We start from the raw sequence: 21,431 nt of genomic DNA, 5'->3' as shown, positions 1-21,431 counted from the left end.
GGGGCCAGAGCGTGAGGTGCCCCCAGCACCACCAACACCATGGAGCTGAGGGTCTCCATCAATGGCAGAGCACCTCCTGGGTGGTTTGGATCACTGGACTTTATTTGCATGAAGATAAATTGCGTATTTGTCTGTACAATTTCTCCTTAAATACTTGGCAATGCTTAAAAAAATGAAAAACAAAAACAATCAGGGAGAAAAAATCCTAAACCAGAAAGGAACAGTGCAGGCTACAATATCCAAACAGTACAATGCTTGTGAATAAATAACCCCCTGGGGTGGCTGTAGGGACTGCAGGGGGCCGCTGAACTCAGAAGCCATCGGGTCCTTGCTACCCCTTCCTGAGACAGCAGGAACAGCATCCAGGTGGGACTGGGTGGGCACAGATGCCCCTCCCTGCCCTCTCCCAGTTCCTAGTTGCCTGTCTCGGCTGTGGTGGTGCTGGTGGCGTTTTTGTTGGTTTTGCAGCAGAAGTACTGGTTCCAGATCTGCAGGAAGGCTGTCCGGAACTTCTTGATGCGGAAGGCGTAGACAATGGGGTTCATGGCCGAGTTGCCGTGGGTGAGGAAGATGGCGATGTAGGTGAGGATGTGCGGGGTCTGGCAGGACGGGCAGAACAGGGTGATGCAGTTGAGGACGTGCAGAGGCAGCCAGCTGAGCGCAAACAGGAAAAGAACCAGCGCCAAGGACTTGGCGATCTTCAGCTCCTTGCCATAGTACTTCTGGGGGTCGTTGGAGCTGGAAGACACCTTCTTGTTGAGCTGCTTGCGGATTAGGTTGAAGACCTCCAGGTAGATGAGCAGCATCAGCAGCAGGGGCGGCAGGACCCAGACGAAGAAGTTGAAGTACACCATGTACTCCATGCTGATGACTGTCTCAAACTGGCACGTGATGACAAACTCCGTGTGGCTGCTGTTCAGCTCCTGAGTCCTTCGCATCTTGTTGAGGTTGTTCCACCCAAACATGGGAGTAAGTCCCACCAGAAAAGAGACTATCCAACAGCAGGCGATGGCCACGGCTGCCCGCCGTGGTGTCACCATGCTCTTGTACCTGTGGGAGAGACAACAGCCACAGGAAGGAGTTAGACATGGGCAGGATGCTCTGCTTGGGGGTTGTGTAGCTCCAGGTGGAGTGGTAGTGGTGGGGTGGCAGTGCCTGTGCTGAGGTAGGAGGATGCTCCTCCTTCCCTCCCCTGGAAGTGGCTAACAGCCTGTTCTGAAAATTGTGTTCACAGATTGGTTTCCCTGCCTGTGTCCTGGGATGGCAGAGACCCCAGGCACAATCCATGAGCTCCAGGGGATGATGTCAAGCCAGGGAATGCATTAGCACCTGGAATGGGCCTGAGTGTCCAACCCTCACGATTTGGAGGGATTTCATATGCTCATATGCCCAGCTCCCATCCAAGCACCTGCACCCAGAGCAGGAGGTCACCCTCTCCTCCTGCCATGCACCAACCCCAGCAGCTCACTGTCCCAGACAACTGCCCTGTGCCTGGGGAGGAAATGGCCAGCAAAAGCATCCCCTGGGATGTGCTGGGTGGAGGAAGGATCTGCAGGTGCTAATGGACCCCTGGGGAAGCTTTGGGCACAGCCTGTTCCTCTCCTAATGCGCTTGGATTGACAAAACACTCTTTCTTGATGGGCTGATGCCAGGGGCAGGAGGAGGAGGAGAGCTGTATTCTGGCTAGGCTCTGCTCCCTCCCTGATGCCCCTGGGGAGCCACCAGGGCTGGGCTCATCTCTCCAGAGCTCTGCAAGCGGGAAGTGCAGTCTGCTGGATTGATTTTTCCCCTGGCTCTCCAGAAAGCTTTTCTTTGGATGCTGAGAAGATTCTTAGCCCAAGAGTTATTGCTTTCCACCAAAGGGGATTGAATAAAGAATGTTTTCCTGACTGTTTGCTGGGTCTCTCAGTGCTGCTGGTGTTAACCCAACCATGGGGACCATGTGGAGGTGGCTGGCAAACCTGGTTTCCCAATCCTGCTGCTCAGAACTCTCCACTGCAGGTCTGCAGCCTTTACCTGTGATGGAAATTGATCATTTTGGGCGTTTTTTATACAGCCAAGGACCCAAACCCACTCTCCTTTCTCAAGACCCCTCTCATGGGCAAGGCATCAAGGTGGGTGCTTGGAGTGGCACAGGCTGGAGGAGAGGACTTCAGTCCCTGTGAGTCCAGAGGGTCCAGAGCCATTGGTCCCCAACAGCTTTCCTGAAGGAACCTCCTGTGCCCTGGGAAAAGCTTCACAACATCCTGGTGGCAGCCAGGTCCCATGGGAAAGAGGTGACAGTGTGGGCAGCTGTTTCCGCTGAGAGCCAAGGCTGGCTTTGGAGGGTGATTTATTCCTTGTGGGGAGGAGAGAGGGCAGGAGACCCTGAGAAAGGCTCAGGGCAGGGACAGCTGGGGCACAGGGAGGGCAAGGGGTGGTGGGAAAGAACCAGCACTGGGGGTCAAGTGAAGGGAATGGCAAGGAGGGTCCAAGGGAGCAGGGGGTGGCAGAGGGATGCCAGAGACTCCCTCTGGGAGCGGGGCTGTGTGCTGACCCCTGCACCCCATGTCTGGTTGCAGGTCCTTGGCGGGGGGCTGATGTGCCCTCCAGCTCTGACACCCCACTGCCACCTCGCCAGGCTTGAACAGCTTGGGGAGTGACACCAGAAACAGCAGCAGCGCCCCCTGCCCCAGCTCCTTCCCTCTCTGCAACCCCTGCAAGCTGTGCCCCATTTCTCACTCCTGGGGGTTTCTGGGGTCTTCTACTGGACATGCTCCCACTCGGGGTGCTCCCTGACCTGCAGAGCTGTGTGGCAGCTATTGCCCAAGAGACAAAGCTGCTGAGCAGCAGCGGTGTCACCACGGCCCCCAAATATGGTCCCAGGGCTGGCAGCCACCACCCAGACACAGCGTCCATCTTTCCTCACTGCACACCCCTCTCTTCCCATGGTCCATATCCATCCCTCCTCCCTGCATGTCCATCTCTCTGCCATGGTGCATATCCATCTTCACCCTGTGCTGCAGTCACTGCTCTGACACAGCCTGGGAGCAGGACCTGCCTCTCCCAGCTCCTGCCTTCCCTTTGCCCCACAAGGTTTGAGGGTGCACCTGCAGAAGCAGCCAGGGGAAGCCAGGACATCCTCCTCCAGCCTGTGTGTGACATGGTCACAGAAAAGTGGGTGAACCAAAAACCCATAGAAAACAGTCACATTTTCTTCTTCAAGCAACAAGCCAAGGGCAGAGGCAGCTGCAGGAAATATGCTTCCAGGCACCTGTGTCCACTGTCTCCATCAGCCCCACATGGAGAATGACAAAAGCTGTAAAATTGCTCCAGGTTCCTCCCTCCAGCTCACCAGGCCCATCCATCCACTGGAGCTCTCATGGAGCTCTCATGGGGCTCAGCTGGTCCAAAGTCCAACTTCAATTCCTTTTACACTCTATTTTCCTTGGAGGTGTCCAAGGAATGCCTGAGTGCTCTGGGCTGGATGATGAGGTGGGGATAGGTTACAGGTTGGAATTGATGGTCTCAGAGGCCTTTTCCAACCTAATTGATTCTGTGATTCTGTAAAGGGTGGAAATGCAAGATCCTACCTAATTCTCAACCCCTGCCACATGGTGGGAGGACAGTTAGCAGAGGGACAGGGACAGACCTTGCTGTTCCCAGCATTATTCTTGGTTATGCCATAAAGAAAATATTTTCTCATTTGTCTCATTTTGCATTAATATGATAGGGCTGGAGTTTGGGATGGTATGGGAGGCAGAAGCACTAGAAAATGCTGATAATGGCTCATAGTTAATAAATAATCTTATTATTCTCATCAGCACCAGAGCAATTACCAGCATCATTGCAATTTTATTACTGCTGTTATTTTTATTAACAGCTGTGACTAAAACATCCATGGTAATCATTACCCCCATCCTCATCCACTTTGGGTTTGTTTCCTTTTCCCCTGGGGGTTTGAGCCTGACTATAATTGGTAGATGTTCCCCTTGCTCTCCCTGAGTGGTGGTTTTTGCATCATCCCATCCCCACAGGGATGGGCATTGACCCAAACCCTCTTGGATGCAAAGTCAAGGAGAAAAGACCCATGACCATCCAGACTCATCACGAGAAGGGATGGGCAGGAACTGTGGTGTGGAACAAAATTGCCTTTGAGGGTTTGGAAGATAATGCCAAGAGGCAAAAAGGCAATTATTGATAGAGCTGTTTGCTCCCCAGGGGAAGGGAATAGGTGATGGGTGGAGGCAGAGGCCAACAAATTGTCCCCAGGGGCTGCACAGAGCTGGCAGGGAGACAGGGAGCAGCTCTCCAGGGCAGGATGCTGTCTCCAGGAGAGGCTGAGGATGGAGCAGACACTGAGACCCTTTTTCTCATGAAGATCATAGGATCCTAGAATGGTTTGATAGGGAAGAGATTTAAATCCCATCTCCTTCCCACCCCTGCCATGGGCTGGGACACCTTCCATTATCCCAGGTTGCTCCAAGCCCCAATGTCCAGCCTGGCCTTGGACACTTCCAGCCATGGAGCAGCCACAGCTTCTCTCTGCACCCTGTGTCAGGGCCTCACCACCCTCGGAGGGAACAATTCCTTCCCAATATCCCATCTAACCCTGCCTTCCAGCAGTGGGAAGCCATTCCCCCCTTGTCCTGTCCCTCCAGACCTTTGTAATGGCCCCCTGGCCATCATTCTGAAGACACCATCCACCCTCCTTTCCCTTTGGTCTTCATTCCCAGACTAAATTCAACTTCTTCTGCCACATCTTGATGTGTCCAGACCTCTGCAACCCTCTCTGCTGCAGCCCAGGGAGCCCAGCTCAGCCCAGGCTCTGCTCTGGAGGTGCCCAGCCCTGGGTAGGCAAAGGCCCTGTGACCATTTCAGATATTAGGGCATGTCTGAAAGCACCTGGAGAACAGAGCATTCACCTGGAGAACAGAGCATTCTTTGCTTTCATGGATTTCACCTTTGCCTTGGGGTCTTTCCCCAAGAGAGAGATGAGGGCTCATTTCCAACATCCCAACCCAGAGATAAATCCAAACCCAACACTCACCAAACATCTCTTGTTTTGTTTGAAAAAGATTCAAAGGCTCTAGGCCTGGTTTGAATAAAATGTGAAGGTTTTTAGCAGTTCTGTGATTAGTTTTCCTGTCCACAAAACACTTGCTGTTGTCCAGCCAGTGCCAAGATGTGGCTTTGCTGGTCTTTGCTCTGGAGAGTTTATTGCAGTGCAATTCCTGGGAAATTAATTCACTAATGAAGACAGACCATTACTAATGAAAAGAATCTGGAGCCAATGTGGCAGGGAGAAAGGAGGCCAAGCTGACATGAAGCTCATCTGCACGATGAACACAGCAAGAAAAAGCAGCCAGACCATGTCCTGATCTAATTGAAGGTCTCTAGACAAAAGTGCTTTGATCTCAGAGGATTTGGATTCCTGCTCCTTTCTCCTGGCTGTATCTTCCCTTCAGATCTTTCAGTGTCCTGGAGGCTGCTGGGTGGGAAAACTCAGATTGTTGGTGTTCAAAGCTTTGCTTTTGCATTTTTGGAGCACTGCTCTGGAATGAGAGCCTGAGAAATGCAAAGTGGTGTCTGGGTTCTGCAAGGGTGAGGTCAGCCACAGCTCAGGGCTGGGACAAGGGGGTCCCTGGGTACTCACACAAAGTGGGAAGTGGTGCAGAAAGAACTCTGATCGTAGAGCCTTTGTCACTATGATCTTGGAAGGGAAAGATTGGTTCCTTCCTCATGGAACCACAGAATGGTAGCAAATGTGGGTTTGTGGCCACAGGTGGGTGTCTCACCATGTTAGTGGTGGCCTTGGGAGGGATAGAGGTCAACCAATATCAGTCAAAGCTGGTATTTGGATGGATATTACAGCTTGCTCCTACAAATGCTTGGAATGGAGAGACTGGTCCTGTCAGTACTGCCTTAGGATACATGGGGGACTGTCCTGATCCCCAAATCCCAGACTGATTGTTTGTTAAAACCCAGGTGGCAAGTAAAGGCATTAAAAAATGGTCTGGTCTTTCAGGCAAGCCAGAAGGACATGCAGCAAGGACATTGGTGTTTGTTGGTGCTGGAGCCCCTGTCCTGTACCAAAGTAGCCCAGCAGTCTCCATAAGCACAACATTTCCAGCCTGACACCTTCATCCTACCACAGAGCCCCTTCCCACTTCCTGGAGAAGGTGTCCCTGCTCCAAATGGACCTGGAGCACCCTGTGTGTTTCCCTTCCCAGCACCTCTGGCTGGTTGGTCTGCAAGAGATTTGAGCTGTGGGAGAAATCTGAGAAGTGCCAGCAGCTCCCTGGGACAAGAGGGAGTGGGAAACACGGTGGGAGGGCATGGCCAGGGGGTCAGGACATGGAATCCTGGCCTCAGACTCTGCCCTGGGGACCTGATTTAAAAGGAGATGAGGAGGAAAAGAGGAAAATCTCTCCCTGGTGCCTCACCCATGTCTGTGTGCTTGGGCTGAGGGACAGTTGGATGAGGACAATGATCACTTTCCTACGGGTGTCACTTTTGGAGGTTCCCAGGGCAGGAGAGGCAGCAATGGCAACAGGAACCTTTTACCAACCACTAACATGCGTGGGGCTGCATCCCAAACCTGTACCTGGAACCTCTCTGGCAACCACTGAGCCCAGGTCAGGGCTGCCCTGCTCCCATTTCCACCAGCTGTCCCAGTCTGGGGCTGGCACTGGGACAGCCCAGGGGGCCTGGGGCTCCCGGGGCCATGTGCTGCAAGGAGAGGAGGGCACAGGAGGTCCAAAGGTGAGAAGGAGTCCAGGGATGGATGTTCCCCACAGTTTCTGGGTCCTCCCACCCACACCTCTGTCCCTGTGTGCTCTGAGCTGTGATTCCAGAGGTTGTGGCTGTCACTGGAGCACTCTTGGCTATTACTTGGCCCTGCAGGGCACCCAAGCCCAGCTAGGACCCCCCCACTGAGAGACAGGGAAGGATTTTCTCACTGTATGGTGTCTTTTCTGCTTGGCCCAGCTCTGGGAGCAGCTGACACCATCCTAAACTGGCAGCTCAGCCCACACATGGTGACCTGGAGCTGCAGCCACTCCTGCCTCCCCAGAGACCACCTGGGCATGAGAAGTGTCTTTGAGGATCTCTGCTCCCAAAACACTTTGGGTTTCCTCCACTGCAGCATGACAAGGTGGTTCCACACCAGGAGGCTTCTTGATGCAAACCTCCCCCAGAGCCACCAGGAGAAAGGCAGGGGAAAGGGTGGATGTGTGCATCCCACTGCTGACCATCCTGGTCCATCCATGTTCAGGGTTTGGTTTTACCATCCCTAAAAGGTGATTCAGTGTAGAAATCATTCTGCAATGAGTGCCTGCAAAGCACAAAGAACTCCAGCCAGGCAAAGCATCTGGCAAGATCTCTGGATGTTTGCAATCACTTCTAATAGCCAGTAATTCTCTAATGGATGTGGGTGAGGGTCATTATGAGGCTGAGGAGAACAAATTCATGCTGCAAAATTGATTGGTCCCCACACACGGAAACATGGAGCCCCCAGAACTTTGGTGAGGGCTTCATTCAGTGGTGGAAGAAGCTGGAATTTGTCACAGTTCCAGCAAATGGCAAGAGAACAACACAAAAAGGGGATTTTGTGCTTTGAACTTGTCAGAGAATGTTGTGGAGAGACCTGGAACATGTCCTGGGCTCCAAACAGGGATTGGGGAAATGCTGCTGCCTTGGTGTGGGTTCAGTCTTGATGTGGGCTCAGCCTGCCCTGACACAGCTCTCAGGACCTTGGAGGCATCCTGGAATCCTTGAGGACTGTAGAGGGATGTGGGCACATCCAAAAGCAGCCCCAGGGACACAAACATCCCCACAAGAAGCTGAGGAGATAAAGTAGAAAAGAGCTTTATGTGCTGAAATGGTTGGAAGTGGGAATGAGGCCTCCATGGGGCGGCCTGGCCATGCCAGGTTATCTTCAGCCCAGACTGGCAGTACCAAAATGAGGGCCCATTGGGGATGCCCACCCAGATGGTGGTTAGGGGTGTGGGAAAAGGTGACCCCCAGCTCCAGCCTGTATCAACACAGAGCCACGTCCCCCAACTCTGCCACTCCCCCGATGCCACCAGTCTCAGTAGGACCAAACCTCAAAGCACAGCACACGCCAGAGATCAGCCCAGCCTGATCTTGGCACCTCCTGTGTGGGCATCACCCAGAGCCCCAGGAGGTTTCCCTGCTCCCCCATATCCCCACACACCCCACAGTGCCCATCTGGTTCTGAGCTAAACCTGCCCTATTTCAGGTTCCAGTGACAGGATCATGTCTTTTCCTGCAGAGCCAAGGAGATTTATCCTATCACACCTCTGGTCCCTGGGAACAGCCACAACATCCCAGCAGGCTGGCTGGGCTCCCCACAGCCCCTCCAGGACTGCTCCCAGCCCTGCTGGAGCTGGATCCAGCCTCCCCTGGGTGTCTGTGCTGCTGCACTGCCCCAGCTCTGGCAATGAGTCACAGCCTTGGGAACAAAGCTCAGGCTTCCAGGAACTGCAGAGCTGCTCTCAGATCCCCTGCCCAGCTGTGCTCAGCTCAGAGGTGTGGGGTGAGCAACCACAGCGTTCCACCCAGAGCAGAGCAGCACCCACAGCTCCCCTGGGGTATCCCTGTGGCTCCCACTGTGACCAGGGGCTGCAGGGGAAGGGGGAGCACGGGAGGGCTGGAGATCTCTGGGAGGGAGGATGGAAAGCACAGAGAGCTCACACTGAAGCATCCTTCCTTCAGGTTCTGCCCTGGTGTGGAGGAGATGCGGCTGCTGTCCAAGGAAGGTGAAGGAGGGCTGGTCATCCCCTCTGCTCAGAGAGGGTTTTCCTACATCCTCCAGAGCACCCCTCACCCCAGCAGCCAATATCAATCCTTTCTGCTCAGAAAACTAATATTGTTTCCAAACTGAGCTTGGTTTTCAGCCTGAGGCTGCAGCCTGATGTGGACTCTGTCACTGCACAAGCAGATTCTCAGCAAGGACCACTCACCCCATGCTCAGCCCCTCATCCCAAATGTGTTTGTGGAGGTTAAGCAGGGAGCTGGGATGCCCAGGCCATCCAATGCCCGAGGGAAATGACAATTTAATTTGTGTCTGTGAGTGAGCACCACCCTCCAACCCCAGGCAGACCCTTCATGCCCAAAACAGGAGCTGTGAGACCCCTGGTGCCATGGGCAGCACCAAGTCCCTCCAAGGGTGCTGAGGAGTGGCCCTGCTCTGGGTGTATCACCCTCCTGCTGCCATGGGACAGTGTGAGGGTGCACCCAATGGCCCTGGTCAGTGGGGCACGAGTCCCACTGAGCCAGAGTTTTGCACCCAGGCAGCTTTGGGGCTCCCTCCCAGCTCTACCATGTGTGGCCAGGGCCCTCCAGGACCCCTGAATTTTCTGGCTTCTTCCTCCAGGACCCTGAGGGAGGGAGGGAGGGAGGGAGGGAGGGAGGGAGGGAAGGGAGGGAAGTGATTTAACATTCTTGGCAATGGCTGCAAAATCATGAAACGACCTGCAGAATCTCAGAACTGGTGATGTTCTCTGAAAAAATGTGATGTTCTTGTCTTTTGGCTGCTGCTTTCAGGCAACAAGATTTCGAGCAAAGCAAAGTGTGAGAAATGGTGCTTTAAAAAAAAAAAAAAAAAAGAAGAAGAAGAAGAAGCAGAAGCTGAGATTCTTTTATAGACCCAGGAATTTAGGAATGAGGACACACAGAGAAGGACAGCTTGGTCCCCAAGAGATGGGGTGAGGTTGTGAAAGCTGCAGGACAATCTGATGAGCACCACAGGCTTGTCTCTGGTGCTGCCCCTGTGCAATATATTTCCTGGACATTTTTAGTGTCTAAACAGTTTTGTTGTCAAAAATAGGGATTTGTTGTGTGAGCATTGCCTTGGAGGGTGGCTCCCACACAACTGCATCATCACAGGGATGAGCCCCCATGTGCTGTGGGAGCAACCCCACCTCCAGCAGAAGACAATTTCAGGTGCAGCCACTCATCCCCATGTGATCTCCCTCTGGCCAGGCTGGACAGGGCTTGGAGCATCCTGGTCTAGGGAAGGTGTCCCTGCCCATGGCAGGGGATGGAGCAGGATGAGCTTTTGGGCCCCTTCCCATCTAAACCATTCCATGAATCTATGACAGTGCTGGAGCTGTTTCTCACCCAGGGCTGTGGTAGGATATCAGCTTGGCCAGGAGTCTCAGGTCATCTTCCCTTGCTGTGCTGGGCCACCTCCCTGTGCATTTGGCCACCTCCAGGGGTGCCACACAACAGCCCTGCCCCTGCCACAGCAACCAGCCAGGAGCTGATTGTCCAGACCCAGCTCAGCAGAGTCTCTGTGTGATTGGATAAGTGAGGGTGAGGCATTCCCCGAGTACAAAGGAGAAGGGATAAAAGGCAGTTTTTGCCAATCTTCAGTGCAAATCCAGGGCTTGGCTGGATAAAAGCAGTGGGTTTTTAATTATTGCTTGTATTGCACTTGATTTTTCTATGCATTGCATATTTTGATTCTTTATGCAAAAGAAACTCTTTGAAATGAGGCCTCTGAAAGTCAGCCCTCAAAATTTAGAAGGGAGAGGGAAGAGGGGAGGACGAAGAAAGAAAGTAGCTCTAAAACCCACTTTAAATGCCAAATGCAACAAATGTGGCTCTGGGAAATGGAAATGGGACAGCAGATATAAAGTACCTGATATGACTGGGCTCCCAAGGGCTCTGTGGCTCAGAGTCCATCCCACAAAACACTGAGCTGCTGAGAGAAAAGGCTGTGCTGGGAGGGAGGTGCCAGCTGGGGAAGTGCCCGGTGCCAGCCCCTTCTCTGCTTGTCACCACCACTGCCACACAAAGGGAGCTGGGTCTCCAGGGGAGGGCTCCAGCCAGGGGGGGCTGGAAAGCATCAAAAGCCATTAAAAGATAGGAGCAGATCAGGGATCCCAAGGAGAAGGGAAATGAGGGGGGTCTTGAGAGCTGCTGTTGTGGTTGTATTTGCATTCAACAGGACATTGAGATCTGCTTCCCAGATAAATGGGAGGCAGGAAACTGGAGATAGAATCTCGATTAAGAAAGGCACCAAGAAAGCCTCAGAGCAAGGCTTAGGTGGGTCTTTATCTCTCCAGTGCAGAAGGACTCATCAGAAAAAAAGAGATATCCTAAATTACAGTTGGAACAAGAGATTGGTATTGGCTGCCTTTTAATTTCTTGAGTTTTACACTTCCCTTGCTAACCTGACTCCTGATTTTGCAGTCAACAACTAAACTCCTGATTTCCTTAGGCTGCAACTTGTTACTGGATCAGGATCCTCATGGCAGAATTTGTCACTGCAAAGGGAACATTTCCTTTCTTGCACTTAACCCAGTTCAAAGATTAGGACATTGAAGACTGAAAAATTGGCTGGAGGTTCCCAAAGCGAGGGAGGTTGTTTTCTCCACCCAATGCCTAGAGGAGAATTAGCAGTGCTGATGAGATCTACTATTTCTAAACCTCAGAGGACACAGTAACCCAAAACAACCAGTCCAGCACCTTCTGTCCAATGCATATTTCCCCTGATTAAAAGATCAATTTCAAATGCAAAAGCAGCTGGATTCATTTAAGGTTTTTTCAATGAGTTGGTTATATGTAGTTCAGCTGGGGGAAATAATTTTTTGGAGGTACCAATTTGGGCTACAGTCGGCTTCCAACTTCTGTCCAAACACAACTCCCCACAAAGTTTAAGTAAAACCTGTGTAATTACCCCCTCCACACACCATAAAGATGGAAGAAGTAATGAGCAGAGGACATGACTGTAAAGCCATTGAGTTGTTTATCCTGGAATGAGTCTGAACAGTGAATCCATATCTCAGTCAGTCAAATGAAATACCAATTTGGAAGTGAAGACTCCAGTTAACACCACAATTAAATGTTCCCTCACCTCTGAGAAAACAGGAAAACAAATAAAAAGTGCAAATGCAAAGCAAACCTGAAGTTTATTTACACTCTGTTTTCTCATTTAGATTAAAAGATTATTTATTCACTTGGAAGAAAACTGAGGGGCCTTGTTCCCTGGGGGGAAGCAGCTCAGTATTTCCATCAGGATGGTGGAGAGATCTGAGACCCAAGATCAGGTATTGCAGTGAAATGTCTCAGCTGGGCCTAAATTACAGCCTCTGCATGTTCCTAATTACTCTGGTCTTAATTCCAGCAAGGAACAATGGGCAGACACAGCCAGAGGCTGCCAAGGCAGCCTGGCTGGCTCGTGGAGGTGAGGGACACATGGACCAGGCAGGATGGAGGTCATGGATATGCCCCAAGGGCTGGAGTCCTCTGCTCTGGAGCCAGGCTGGGAGGGCTGGGGGTGCTCACCTGGAGAGGAAAAAGCTCTGGGGAGAATTTAGAGCCCTTCCAGTGCCTAAAGGGACCCTAAGACAACCGAAGAGGGACTTGGGACAAGGGATGGAGGGACAGGACAAAGCAGAATGGCTTCTCACTGCCAGAGGACAGGGCTAGATAGAATACTGGGAAAGAATTATTCCCTGTGAGGGTGGGGATGCCCTGGCACAGGTTGCCCAGAGAAGCTGTGGCTGCCCCATGCCTCCAAGTGTCCAAGACAGAGGTTGGATGGGACTTGGAGCAACCTGGGATAGTGGAAGGTGTCATGGCACAGAGTGGGACTGGGTGAGCTTTGAGGTCCCTTCCCACCCAAACCTGCCTGGGGGTTCTGGCACTTTAGGAAATGCATTTCCCTCTCCCTGAGCCTCAGCAGAGCCAGGGCTGCCTGTGGGTGGGGAGCAGGGCTGGAATGTGGAGGATCCCCACAAGACCCCCTCATTTATGGGTCACACAGAGGGTGGAATGATCTTTAAGGACCCTTCCAATCCAAACCATTCTAGGATTCCATGATCCCCTGGAAAAAAGGGGTGTCACTGACTGCTCCATCCTCAACCCAAGAAAATTTGACTGCAGCATCTCCCGGATTCTGGGATTCCAGGTTTTCTGCTATTGGAGCACTTTCAGCTCCTTAGAGCAGACAAACCTCATTGAGCTCATAAAGAACCTGTGTCCCAGCAGTGCTGAATGTGGGGAATGAGCTCCCTGAGATTAGACCCATCTGAGCTGCACCCATGCTGGCTCTGCTCAGGCTTTGCCAAGTCCATCTGGACCCAGGCTGAGCCCTTGCCTCTCCCAGTCGGGAGCACTCAGTGGAGAATGGAGCCTTCACACTGAGAGAAATGAGTGTTTCATTTGTGTATTCCACGGGTAAAGGCACTGAGTGTTGTTACCAGAGCAGAAAAAAAAAGAGGAATAATTTAATCTGTAGGACTGTGCTAATTCTGGCATGTCTGAGAAAGCATTTCTCAGCATCAGCCCCTCGCTGCTGTCAGAGAGAGCATCACTCTCTCTGTGAACAGATGGGGAGACTGAGTCGCAGAGGGGAGCTGTGATCTGCCAAGATGGACCAATCTGAATGAGAAAACATCCCTGGTGCCAGGAGCTGGCACTTCCCTTCTTTGAAGGAGGCCAAAGAAAATCATCCCCATCTCTGGCTGCAGAGAGAGAAATGGCCTGGAGAAGGTGGATATACTGTTGTGGCAGCAACGTCCCAGCCTTCTGTGCCTTCCTTAGAGGAATGATGGAGAAGTGATATTGCCACCCCAGGCAGGGGGTGGGACAGGGGGATGTCACTTCTGTGTCCCCACAGTCCTGCTGGGCTTGGCTGGTACCTGGGATCTGTGTGCAAGAGGACCAGGGATAGCACAGAGGGAGGCTGGCGAGGGACACACAGGAAAGAGGCTGGGGAAGAAATCTCTTGTCCTCCTCCAGCTCTTTTTTGTGATCAGAGGCTTTGGTACCTGACAAAAACCCAACCAAACCACCCAAGACTGGGACAGCTGCTGGTCAGAGTTGCCTGCTCAGTTCTGTGGGGCAAAGCCCAAGCAAGGAAGGGATGAGGGAACAATGGGAAATGCACTGAGAGGGAGGGTGAGGGTGCACAGGGGAGGTGTTGGGTCCCACAGGGCAGAGAAGGGCAAACTCAGATGCTCCAAATCTTTCCAGTGTCTGATCCTGCTCTGCTCCTCCCTACATCACCAAATGTAGCCCTTCCTCCTCTATTTGTCCCCATTGCCCACCAGCCCTCAGCCCAAAGGAGTCTGTGAGGAGGAAGATCTCAGTCTTTCAGGGTTACTTCATCCTCTCTCACTGGTGGCATCACCAGTGCTGTCTCCCCTTCCCCCTGCCCTGCCCATCCAGCCACCCTTGGGAACAGCATCTCCATGCAGGGCCAGAGGTGCAGTGGGACTGCCTGTGTGCTCAGCTCATTGCTATGCTGCAAGCCAGCCTGTTGCCTCTGTGGGCTTTTTGTGGCTGCCTGAGAGAGCATCAATTGTTCTTTCTTGCCACTGGGCATCCCATGCAGGAGCCAGCCCCAGCAGCTGGGTGGCTGCACTTCCAGAGCAGCAACTCCCTGCTAGAGCCCAGGCAGCCTCTGGGACAGCACCTTTCCTATTCCATGGCCTTGACAGTTCAGGTCACCTTGGGTGAGAGGTGTCCCAAAAGGACCAGCCCCTTGGGACACTCCTCCAGCAGGGGCTCTGCTGCTGTGTCCATCCCTGCTGCTTTGGGAGGATTCCTGTGAAAAATCATCCATTTGTCTCCAGGACAATCTAATGCTGTTCCTGTCAGCTCAGCTGTGCTGGCTGTCATTTCCCCATGCTGAGACACTACTGTTGTCCCCAAGGGGATGAGCCTCTCAAGCTGTCCCCATCCCTCCCAGAAATCTCTTGCTCCTGTGGTCCCCTCCATGCTCCATGTCCTGCTGTCTGCAGAGACCACAACCCTCCCCAAGCTGTGTCTGGGTTCTCCTCACACCCCTGTGGGCAAGATCCTTCAGGGCTTTTCCCTGTCCTTCCAGACAGAGATTTTCTTCCAGCCCATCAGTTCCTGTCCAGTCTGAAATTACTCTGGTGTGTGTCACAATGAAACTCACCTCTCAGGTTCTTTCACTGTGGTACCTCCCACATATTTTCCTCTTTTTTTCCATCCTTCTTTGTGTTGCTATGACCTTTCTCTCCCCCCTGCCTCCACCCCAGGACACAGACCTGCCAGTGCAGCACTGTGACCCTTGGATGAGCCATTCCCTGCTGTCAGGCTGATTTCAAGCACAGTCATTGGGATGCAGGAGCTCCATTGTGCCTATCCCTGATCCTCTGTCCAGCCCTGCCTGTTCTGCCTTGGACACCCATGGGCCTGCACGTCCCAGGCCACCCAGAAAGGTCCCCTCAGAGCAGATCCCCACGGCCAGCGGTGGCTGGTGTTGGGTACAAGCTGCTCTGAGGTGTGCCAGACAGGAGATTTCATTGGGTCTGGCCTCACAAGGCTCCCTCCAGATCCGAGTTTGGAAGTGGAGGCTGGTGGGCTTTGTCCCAGATGTCTCGTGGCCAAAATCCCCTTCCTGGTCAACAGAGCCAATCTGGCCCTTTTACAACACAGTTAAGCTTATTCTGACACCACAAATGGACTAAAAAACCCTGGTGTGATTGACCTAGGGGTGTAGAAGGAGCTGAGGGTGCTTTGGCTGTTGGTGGCCACATGGGAGGTGTCCAACAAGAGCAAGACAGAGGCCACATGCCTGTGCCAAGGGCTGGGCAAGGGCACAGAGACCAGCCCAGAGCTCAGAGCTGCTCAGTGGGGAAGGCTCCAGGTCAAGAGGGGCATCTGAGCCCCTCTGCACTCCCAGCCTGCATCCCAGAGTGATGTCTGAGCTTCTCTGCAACCCCTGTGAGTCATTTATTCCTGCCCTGTCACCTGCTCTGGCGAAGGTGAAACCAGAGGTGGGACTGGCCTGGTGAATGTCAGGTGATAATGGCCCCTCCTCTGGATGGAGTCACATTCCTGCATCCCGGGGGTGGGGGAAGACCCGGGACCCCATCAAAGGGCTCCTGACTCCCTGAGCCAGCTCAGCCCAGAGCCCGGTGAGCTGGGCCTGACTCAGCCCCACACCCAGCCTGCAGGCCCAGGGCAGCTGAATCAGCAGCTTTAGCTTTGGCAGAGCCTCCTTGCCGGGGTGTGTGCCTTGTCTCTGTGCCAGCAGCTGCACAGGCCCTCAGACACGCAGCCCCGAGGGACATCACTGTCACCTCCACCAGCCCAGTGCCCTGGGACACAGCCCAGCCACTCCAGGAAAGGGAAATGTCAGATGTCACCCATCTCCTGGAAGTGTGACAGCATGTCTGGGTGTTCCCAGGCAGTTCTGGGGCCCTGCCACTCATCCACAGGCCTGTGCCCCGGACACAGGAGCGTCTCAGCTCCAGTGAGGGCCCTGCTGCCTGTCCCACCTTGCCTGGGTGGTCCTGGCTGTGGATGCTCCTCACTTTCTGCTCGTGGACCCTCCCTGCTGCCACAGGATGAGGGAACACAGTCTGGCTGTGTCCCACCAGCTTGGTAGAGTAGATCCTCTTGGATTGATGGTACCACACCTGAACCATGGCCATGGAGGTACCAGAGCCTTGCTGGGTTCCATCCACACATCCCCACCTGGTCTGGTGTCTGCTCCCTGTAGGACGAGTTCATGGGGAGCCACAGAATCCCAGAAACCCAGAGTGGTTTGGGTGGGAAGAGACCTTAAAGCTCATCCAGCCCCATGCCTGCCATGGCAGGGGTACCTTTCACTAGCCCAGGTTGCTCCAAGCCCTGTCCAACCTGGCCTTGGACACTTCCAGGGATGGGGCAGACACAGCTGCTCTGGGCACCCTGTGCCAGGGCCTCACCACCCTGACAGGGAAGAATTCCTTCCCAGTATTGAACCGAAATTTCTGGTTTTTCAGTTTGAACCCATTGCTCCTTGTCCTGTCCTATGGTTGAGCCAACCTGGCCCATTGAAGACACATTCAATCTGTTTTAATACCACATAAGGCTACAAACCCATGCTGTGGTACTCCCTGGGATGTGAAAGAGAAACAATTTAATTTCACGGGGTTACTCCTGCAGGGACCAGCAGGGCTGGGACTGGATCCTGGCTCAAGAGCCCTGGGCACAGTCATGGCAGCACTCCAGTGCAGGAACAGAGAGGCCATGTTGTCCCAGAAATCTCAGCTTCCACACCTTCCCTGTTCCAGCCTCCATCCCTCACCTGGGAGATCACCCTGAGCCAGCCATGGTGCAGCTCAGTGCCTCAGTTTCCCCATCTGCAGATGTGCCCTTGCCGGGAACACGCCCTCAGATTTACTGGTGAGACATTGCTAAGGGTCAATTCCTTACCCTGAAAATCAACAGAAATAGGTAAAAAGCCCAATAAAAACATTCCCAGAGCAGGGGTTTGGGGTGCAGCACCAGGAAGGAGTAGGTTTTCCTTCATGGCCCTGCAGCACAGCCCTGGCAGATGTGAGCTCTGTGAAGGGACAGATGTGACACTGCTATTGGGGTCAGAGCGATTACCCAGCACAGGGACCACACTTCGCCCTCCTGGGAGACACAAGGACCAGGAGGGGACAGGGTCAGGGAGCCCACACAGCATCTCTTGAGGCCATTCACTTCCTTTGCCCTTTTGATTCAGAGAATTTGTGAATAACTCCGAATATCAGGCTCTGAGCATCCCCTCACAGGATTCAGGGCTCTCCTCCCCTTCCCTCTGCTCTACTGGCCATGGAGCATCCCACACTCAGCCCCTCACTGCATCCCCAGCTGACACCCCCAAGCCCCAGGATTTTTCCTGCCATTCCAGGAGCTGGGAATGCTGTAGACAGCCCCACTTGTCTCCCTGCAGACTCACGACAGTGTCTGGAGCTTTTGGGAGTGACCTGATTTTGCGTCTGCCAGCCAAGATCTCGTGGCGCTGCTGCAGCAGCTGTGTGAGCTCCCAGTGAGCCTAATCCAGGCATCCCCTCACTGAGGGAAGAGCCCTCATGGCTTTGATCCCTGACTTAGCCTGTTCATGGCTGAAAATTATTCTGTGGATCAGAGAGAAGGGCTGAAAACCAGCTCACCTGGGTATTTACAGGTCTTTACCAGGATCTCAAACCAACATAACCTGCTGGTAAATCCCTGCCCATCTCAAGGGCTCTGGGATTTTGGTGATACTGGAATTGATCTCCTGGTGCTGCCCTGGCACAGCTCGTCCCTGCAGCCAGATCTGGCTGGAGCAGAGCTCGGTGGGAAATGCTGGCTCTGATGTAGCACCCACATGCTGAGCTAGTGCAGTGTGCTGGAAACTGTGGCTTGGAAACAGCCTCCAGTCTGCAGAAACCTCCCTGGACTGTAATTCCTGCATTTTAATCTCCATCCTTGGTTCAGAGCTGCCTGTTCCATGGAATGAAGGTCTCTACAGATCACTCTCACTTGCTAAAAATATACCTGGAGAAGGGCAGCAAGGAAAGAAACAAAAGAGGCTGCAAAGACCTACAGTCCCCAAAATTCCTCCAGGTTAGGGAAAATGGAAGTATTCTCCTTGGAAATGAAATGTGCTTTCTCGGGGGCTGGGCCTGTATGGATGGATGGCATCTTTTCATTGACTAGTGGAGGGTGAAAGAAAATAGATGAGCTCCAGGGTGAGAGCTCTGAGTCACCTGGATGCTTTTGAAATTCCTCTGAATGTAAAACAGGCCTTGGAAGGGCTGTGGTTTGGCTTGTTCACTGACCTGGCTGGACAGGAAGGTTTCCTGGCACTAAGTGTTGAGAGTGCTGGAAAGATGTCCTGTGGGCCCTTTGATGTTTTGGGAGCTGGGAATTTGCATCCCAATGTTCTCCTCCTCACCCATCCCATGGCAGCAGGTGCCCATCACTCCCCTCCATGAACCCTTGGTGATGGAATGGTTTGGTTGGAAGAGACCTTAAAGCCCATCTTGTTCCACTCATGGGCAGGGACACCTTTGACTATCCTAGGTTCCTCCAAGCCCCATCCAACTTGACCTTGGACACTTCCAGGGGTGGTGCAGCCACCCCACAGCTTCTCTGGGCACCCTGCATTGGGGAAAAGCCCCTCAGATGTGTCCTGCTCTAGCACGCAGCTGGCTGAGGGCAAAAAGACTTCCCAGGCTTACCATGACCTAGTCCTAGCTGGCCCCATGCCTGTGGCCCTTGGCAGGACTGGAGAGAAGGGGAAAGAGCGCTACAATCCCAGGAAGAGCCTGAGCTCGGGCAAGAGGCTGGAAACAGGGAGTCCAGGGGGAAGCTTCCCCCTCCATGTCCATCCAGGAGCTCACAGGTCCCCTGCACATCTCCCTCACTTCCTGCCTTGCAGGCACTGCACTCCAGGGCTGAGGGATGTTCCTGCCATCTGAGCTGTTTTATCTCATTCCAGACAGGCACTCTTGAACCACCAGACAATGCCAGTTCTGTCCACAGAGCCACCTCCTGACACTGATTTTACCCTGAGCTCTTCCCCTGCTGTGCTCCAGCCTCCTGGCCCCCATTTCCTAGGGAGTTCCAACCATTCTGACCTAACTTCCATGGCTCTGCAGCCTCACAGGGGCACATTCCAAACCTTCAGCAGCACCAAAGGCAGCTCTCCCTGGTGGGATGTTCCTTGGGATGCTGCAGGCTGGGAAGGGCAGGGCTAGGAGGAGACCCCAATGCTGAGGCCCAGGCACAGAGGGAGGAGGTCCTGGCTGTGGACAGAGAGACTCCAACACGAGGGCTCCTGCAAATATCAGATTCCTGCAGGTTTTTTCTTCCTGAGACATTTCAAAGTGTTTGGGGTGAGGGCACAAGGTGAGGACCCTCAGGGACATTTCAAGATAGGCTTGGGTTGCATCCACACGTTCAGAATCCCCAGCCAAGGGGTGGTTTGGCACATCCCAAGGACAGCAGCTCCTTTTGCTATGGCCCTGTCCAAAAGGCCCAAAACACAGAGCAGAGACAGGGCCCCCAGGGCAGCAGAGGCTGGCACTGAAGGAGCTGCATCCCCCCAGAACATTCCTGCAGCCCCGTCTCCTCCAGCATCCTGCCTGCCCCGGGATGCCGAGGGGCCGGTTCCTGCCAGACACCCCCAGCTGGTGCTTCCCCTCCCTTTGAACTCCTTTCATTCTCCCCAAGCACGGCTGTGAGAGGGAAGTTTGGGCTGGGCTCAGGGACCCCGCTGTGCCCGGACGGGGGGATCACAGGCTGGGGGTCCTGCCTGGCTGCCGGGCAGGGAGGAAGGATGTGAGAGGGGAGGGGGAGTTTTCCACCAGCAAATCTATTTTAGGTGGTTTCCAGCTGTTCCTGTGGGGGCTGGGAAGTGGGGGACCCTCTGCTCTAGCCTGCTGAGCCCAACTGATGCTCCTGCATCCTTCCAAAGTCAAGGCAAGGCCCCTGAGGGGGGAGGAAGCATCCCTCAGGGCCCTGCAGCCAGGAGGGATCATCCCCAGGGGCAAATGGAGAGGGTTTGGTGGGATATCCCAGTCCCTTGACCACGCTGGGTGAAGAAGGAAGAACAGGACGTGCCAACTCAAATCCAAGCAAGACCCATCTCCATCTGATAAAATCTGCTTTGCAGGGGTGGCCCACATCCCTCTGTGCTTCTGTGTCCATGGGAAGTGGCCACTGGAGCAATGCAGCTTTGGATGCTGCTTTGACATCTCCCACTGCCATGTAGAGACACCCCAAATGTCTCAAGGCACCATTTCTTCCAGGAGATATCCACCCCTGGGAACACCAAGTTCCCAAACTTGCAGTCCAAGGACTGGGGTGTCCATGGGGAGCCTGGAGCTGGAACCAGCTGCCATGCACCATGTTCCCCACTCCCTGCCATTCTTCCCTGTGAGGAAGGCACAGGTTGCCCAGAGCAGCTGTGGCTGCCCCATCCCTGAAAGAGCCCAAGGCCAGGCTGGAAGGGGCTTGGAGCACCCTGGGGTAGTAGAAGGTGTCCCAGCCCCTGACAGGGTAAGGTCCTTTCACAAACAAACCTCCCAGGGATTCTGTGGCTCTGTGAAATGCATTCCCTCTCCCTGAGCCTCGGCAGCACCAGGGCTGCCTGTGGATGAGGGGCAGGGCTGGAATGTTTGGGATGCCCCCAAGACCCCCTCAGCCTCGTGCAGGTCACACTGGTGAGGATCCAGCCTGTGCCAGGCTTGTCTGAGGAGTCCTGTTGGCACAGGAATGGGCTGCAGCGAGCACACTGTCCATGCCTGGGCTGGAGGGGCTGCCGTAGGGATAAGCCTGAGGCAGATACTCCCCACCCCTGCCTGCAAATCTCTGCTCAGGTCTGGCTGCCATCATTGCCTGCAGCCCTCCAGGGATGCTTGGAGCTCTCCCAGAGCTCTCCCAGCACAGTGGCCACACGTGTTTCCCCAAGGCCCTGAGTCCTGCCAGGTGCTCTGGGCTCTCACTTTGCCATTGCTGGGTTCAGTGTCACAGTCAGGAATCACACCACAAGAGCCATGAGCACTGCAAAAATGCCATCCCTGTCATCCTTAGCATCCTCCAACAGACTGGGAGAAACTTGAGGTATTTCAGACTCAGAAAATATTCCTTAGTGATGTTTCCTGTCCTGTGTGCTATATACAGGGCACTACATCTCCTAA

General features: G+C 53.8%; 1 protein-coding gene across 1 annotated transcript in view; it reads right to left on the bottom strand.

The window, feature by feature from the left end:
* Window positions 1-81: 81 nt before the first annotated feature.
* ADORA1 (adenosine A1 receptor) overlaps window positions 82-21,431 on the bottom strand; it is a 23,531-nt gene continuing 2,181 nt past the window's right edge. The window contains exon 2 of the mRNA XM_054648833.2: window positions 82-1,050. Within this exon, the coding sequence (XP_054504808.1) occupies window positions 414-1,050 (637 nt within the window). The 3' untranslated portion in view covers window positions 82-413. The remainder of the gene's footprint in view (window positions 1,051-21,431) is intronic.

This window comes from Agelaius phoeniceus, chromosome 25, assembly GCF_051311805.1.
Source record: "Agelaius phoeniceus isolate bAgePho1 chromosome 25, bAgePho1.hap1, whole genome shotgun sequence".
In the NCBI taxonomy this organism is placed as follows: domain Eukaryota; kingdom Metazoa; phylum Chordata; class Aves; order Passeriformes; family Icteridae; genus Agelaius; species Agelaius phoeniceus.
This window is presented reverse-complemented; position numbering and strand designations above follow the sequence as displayed.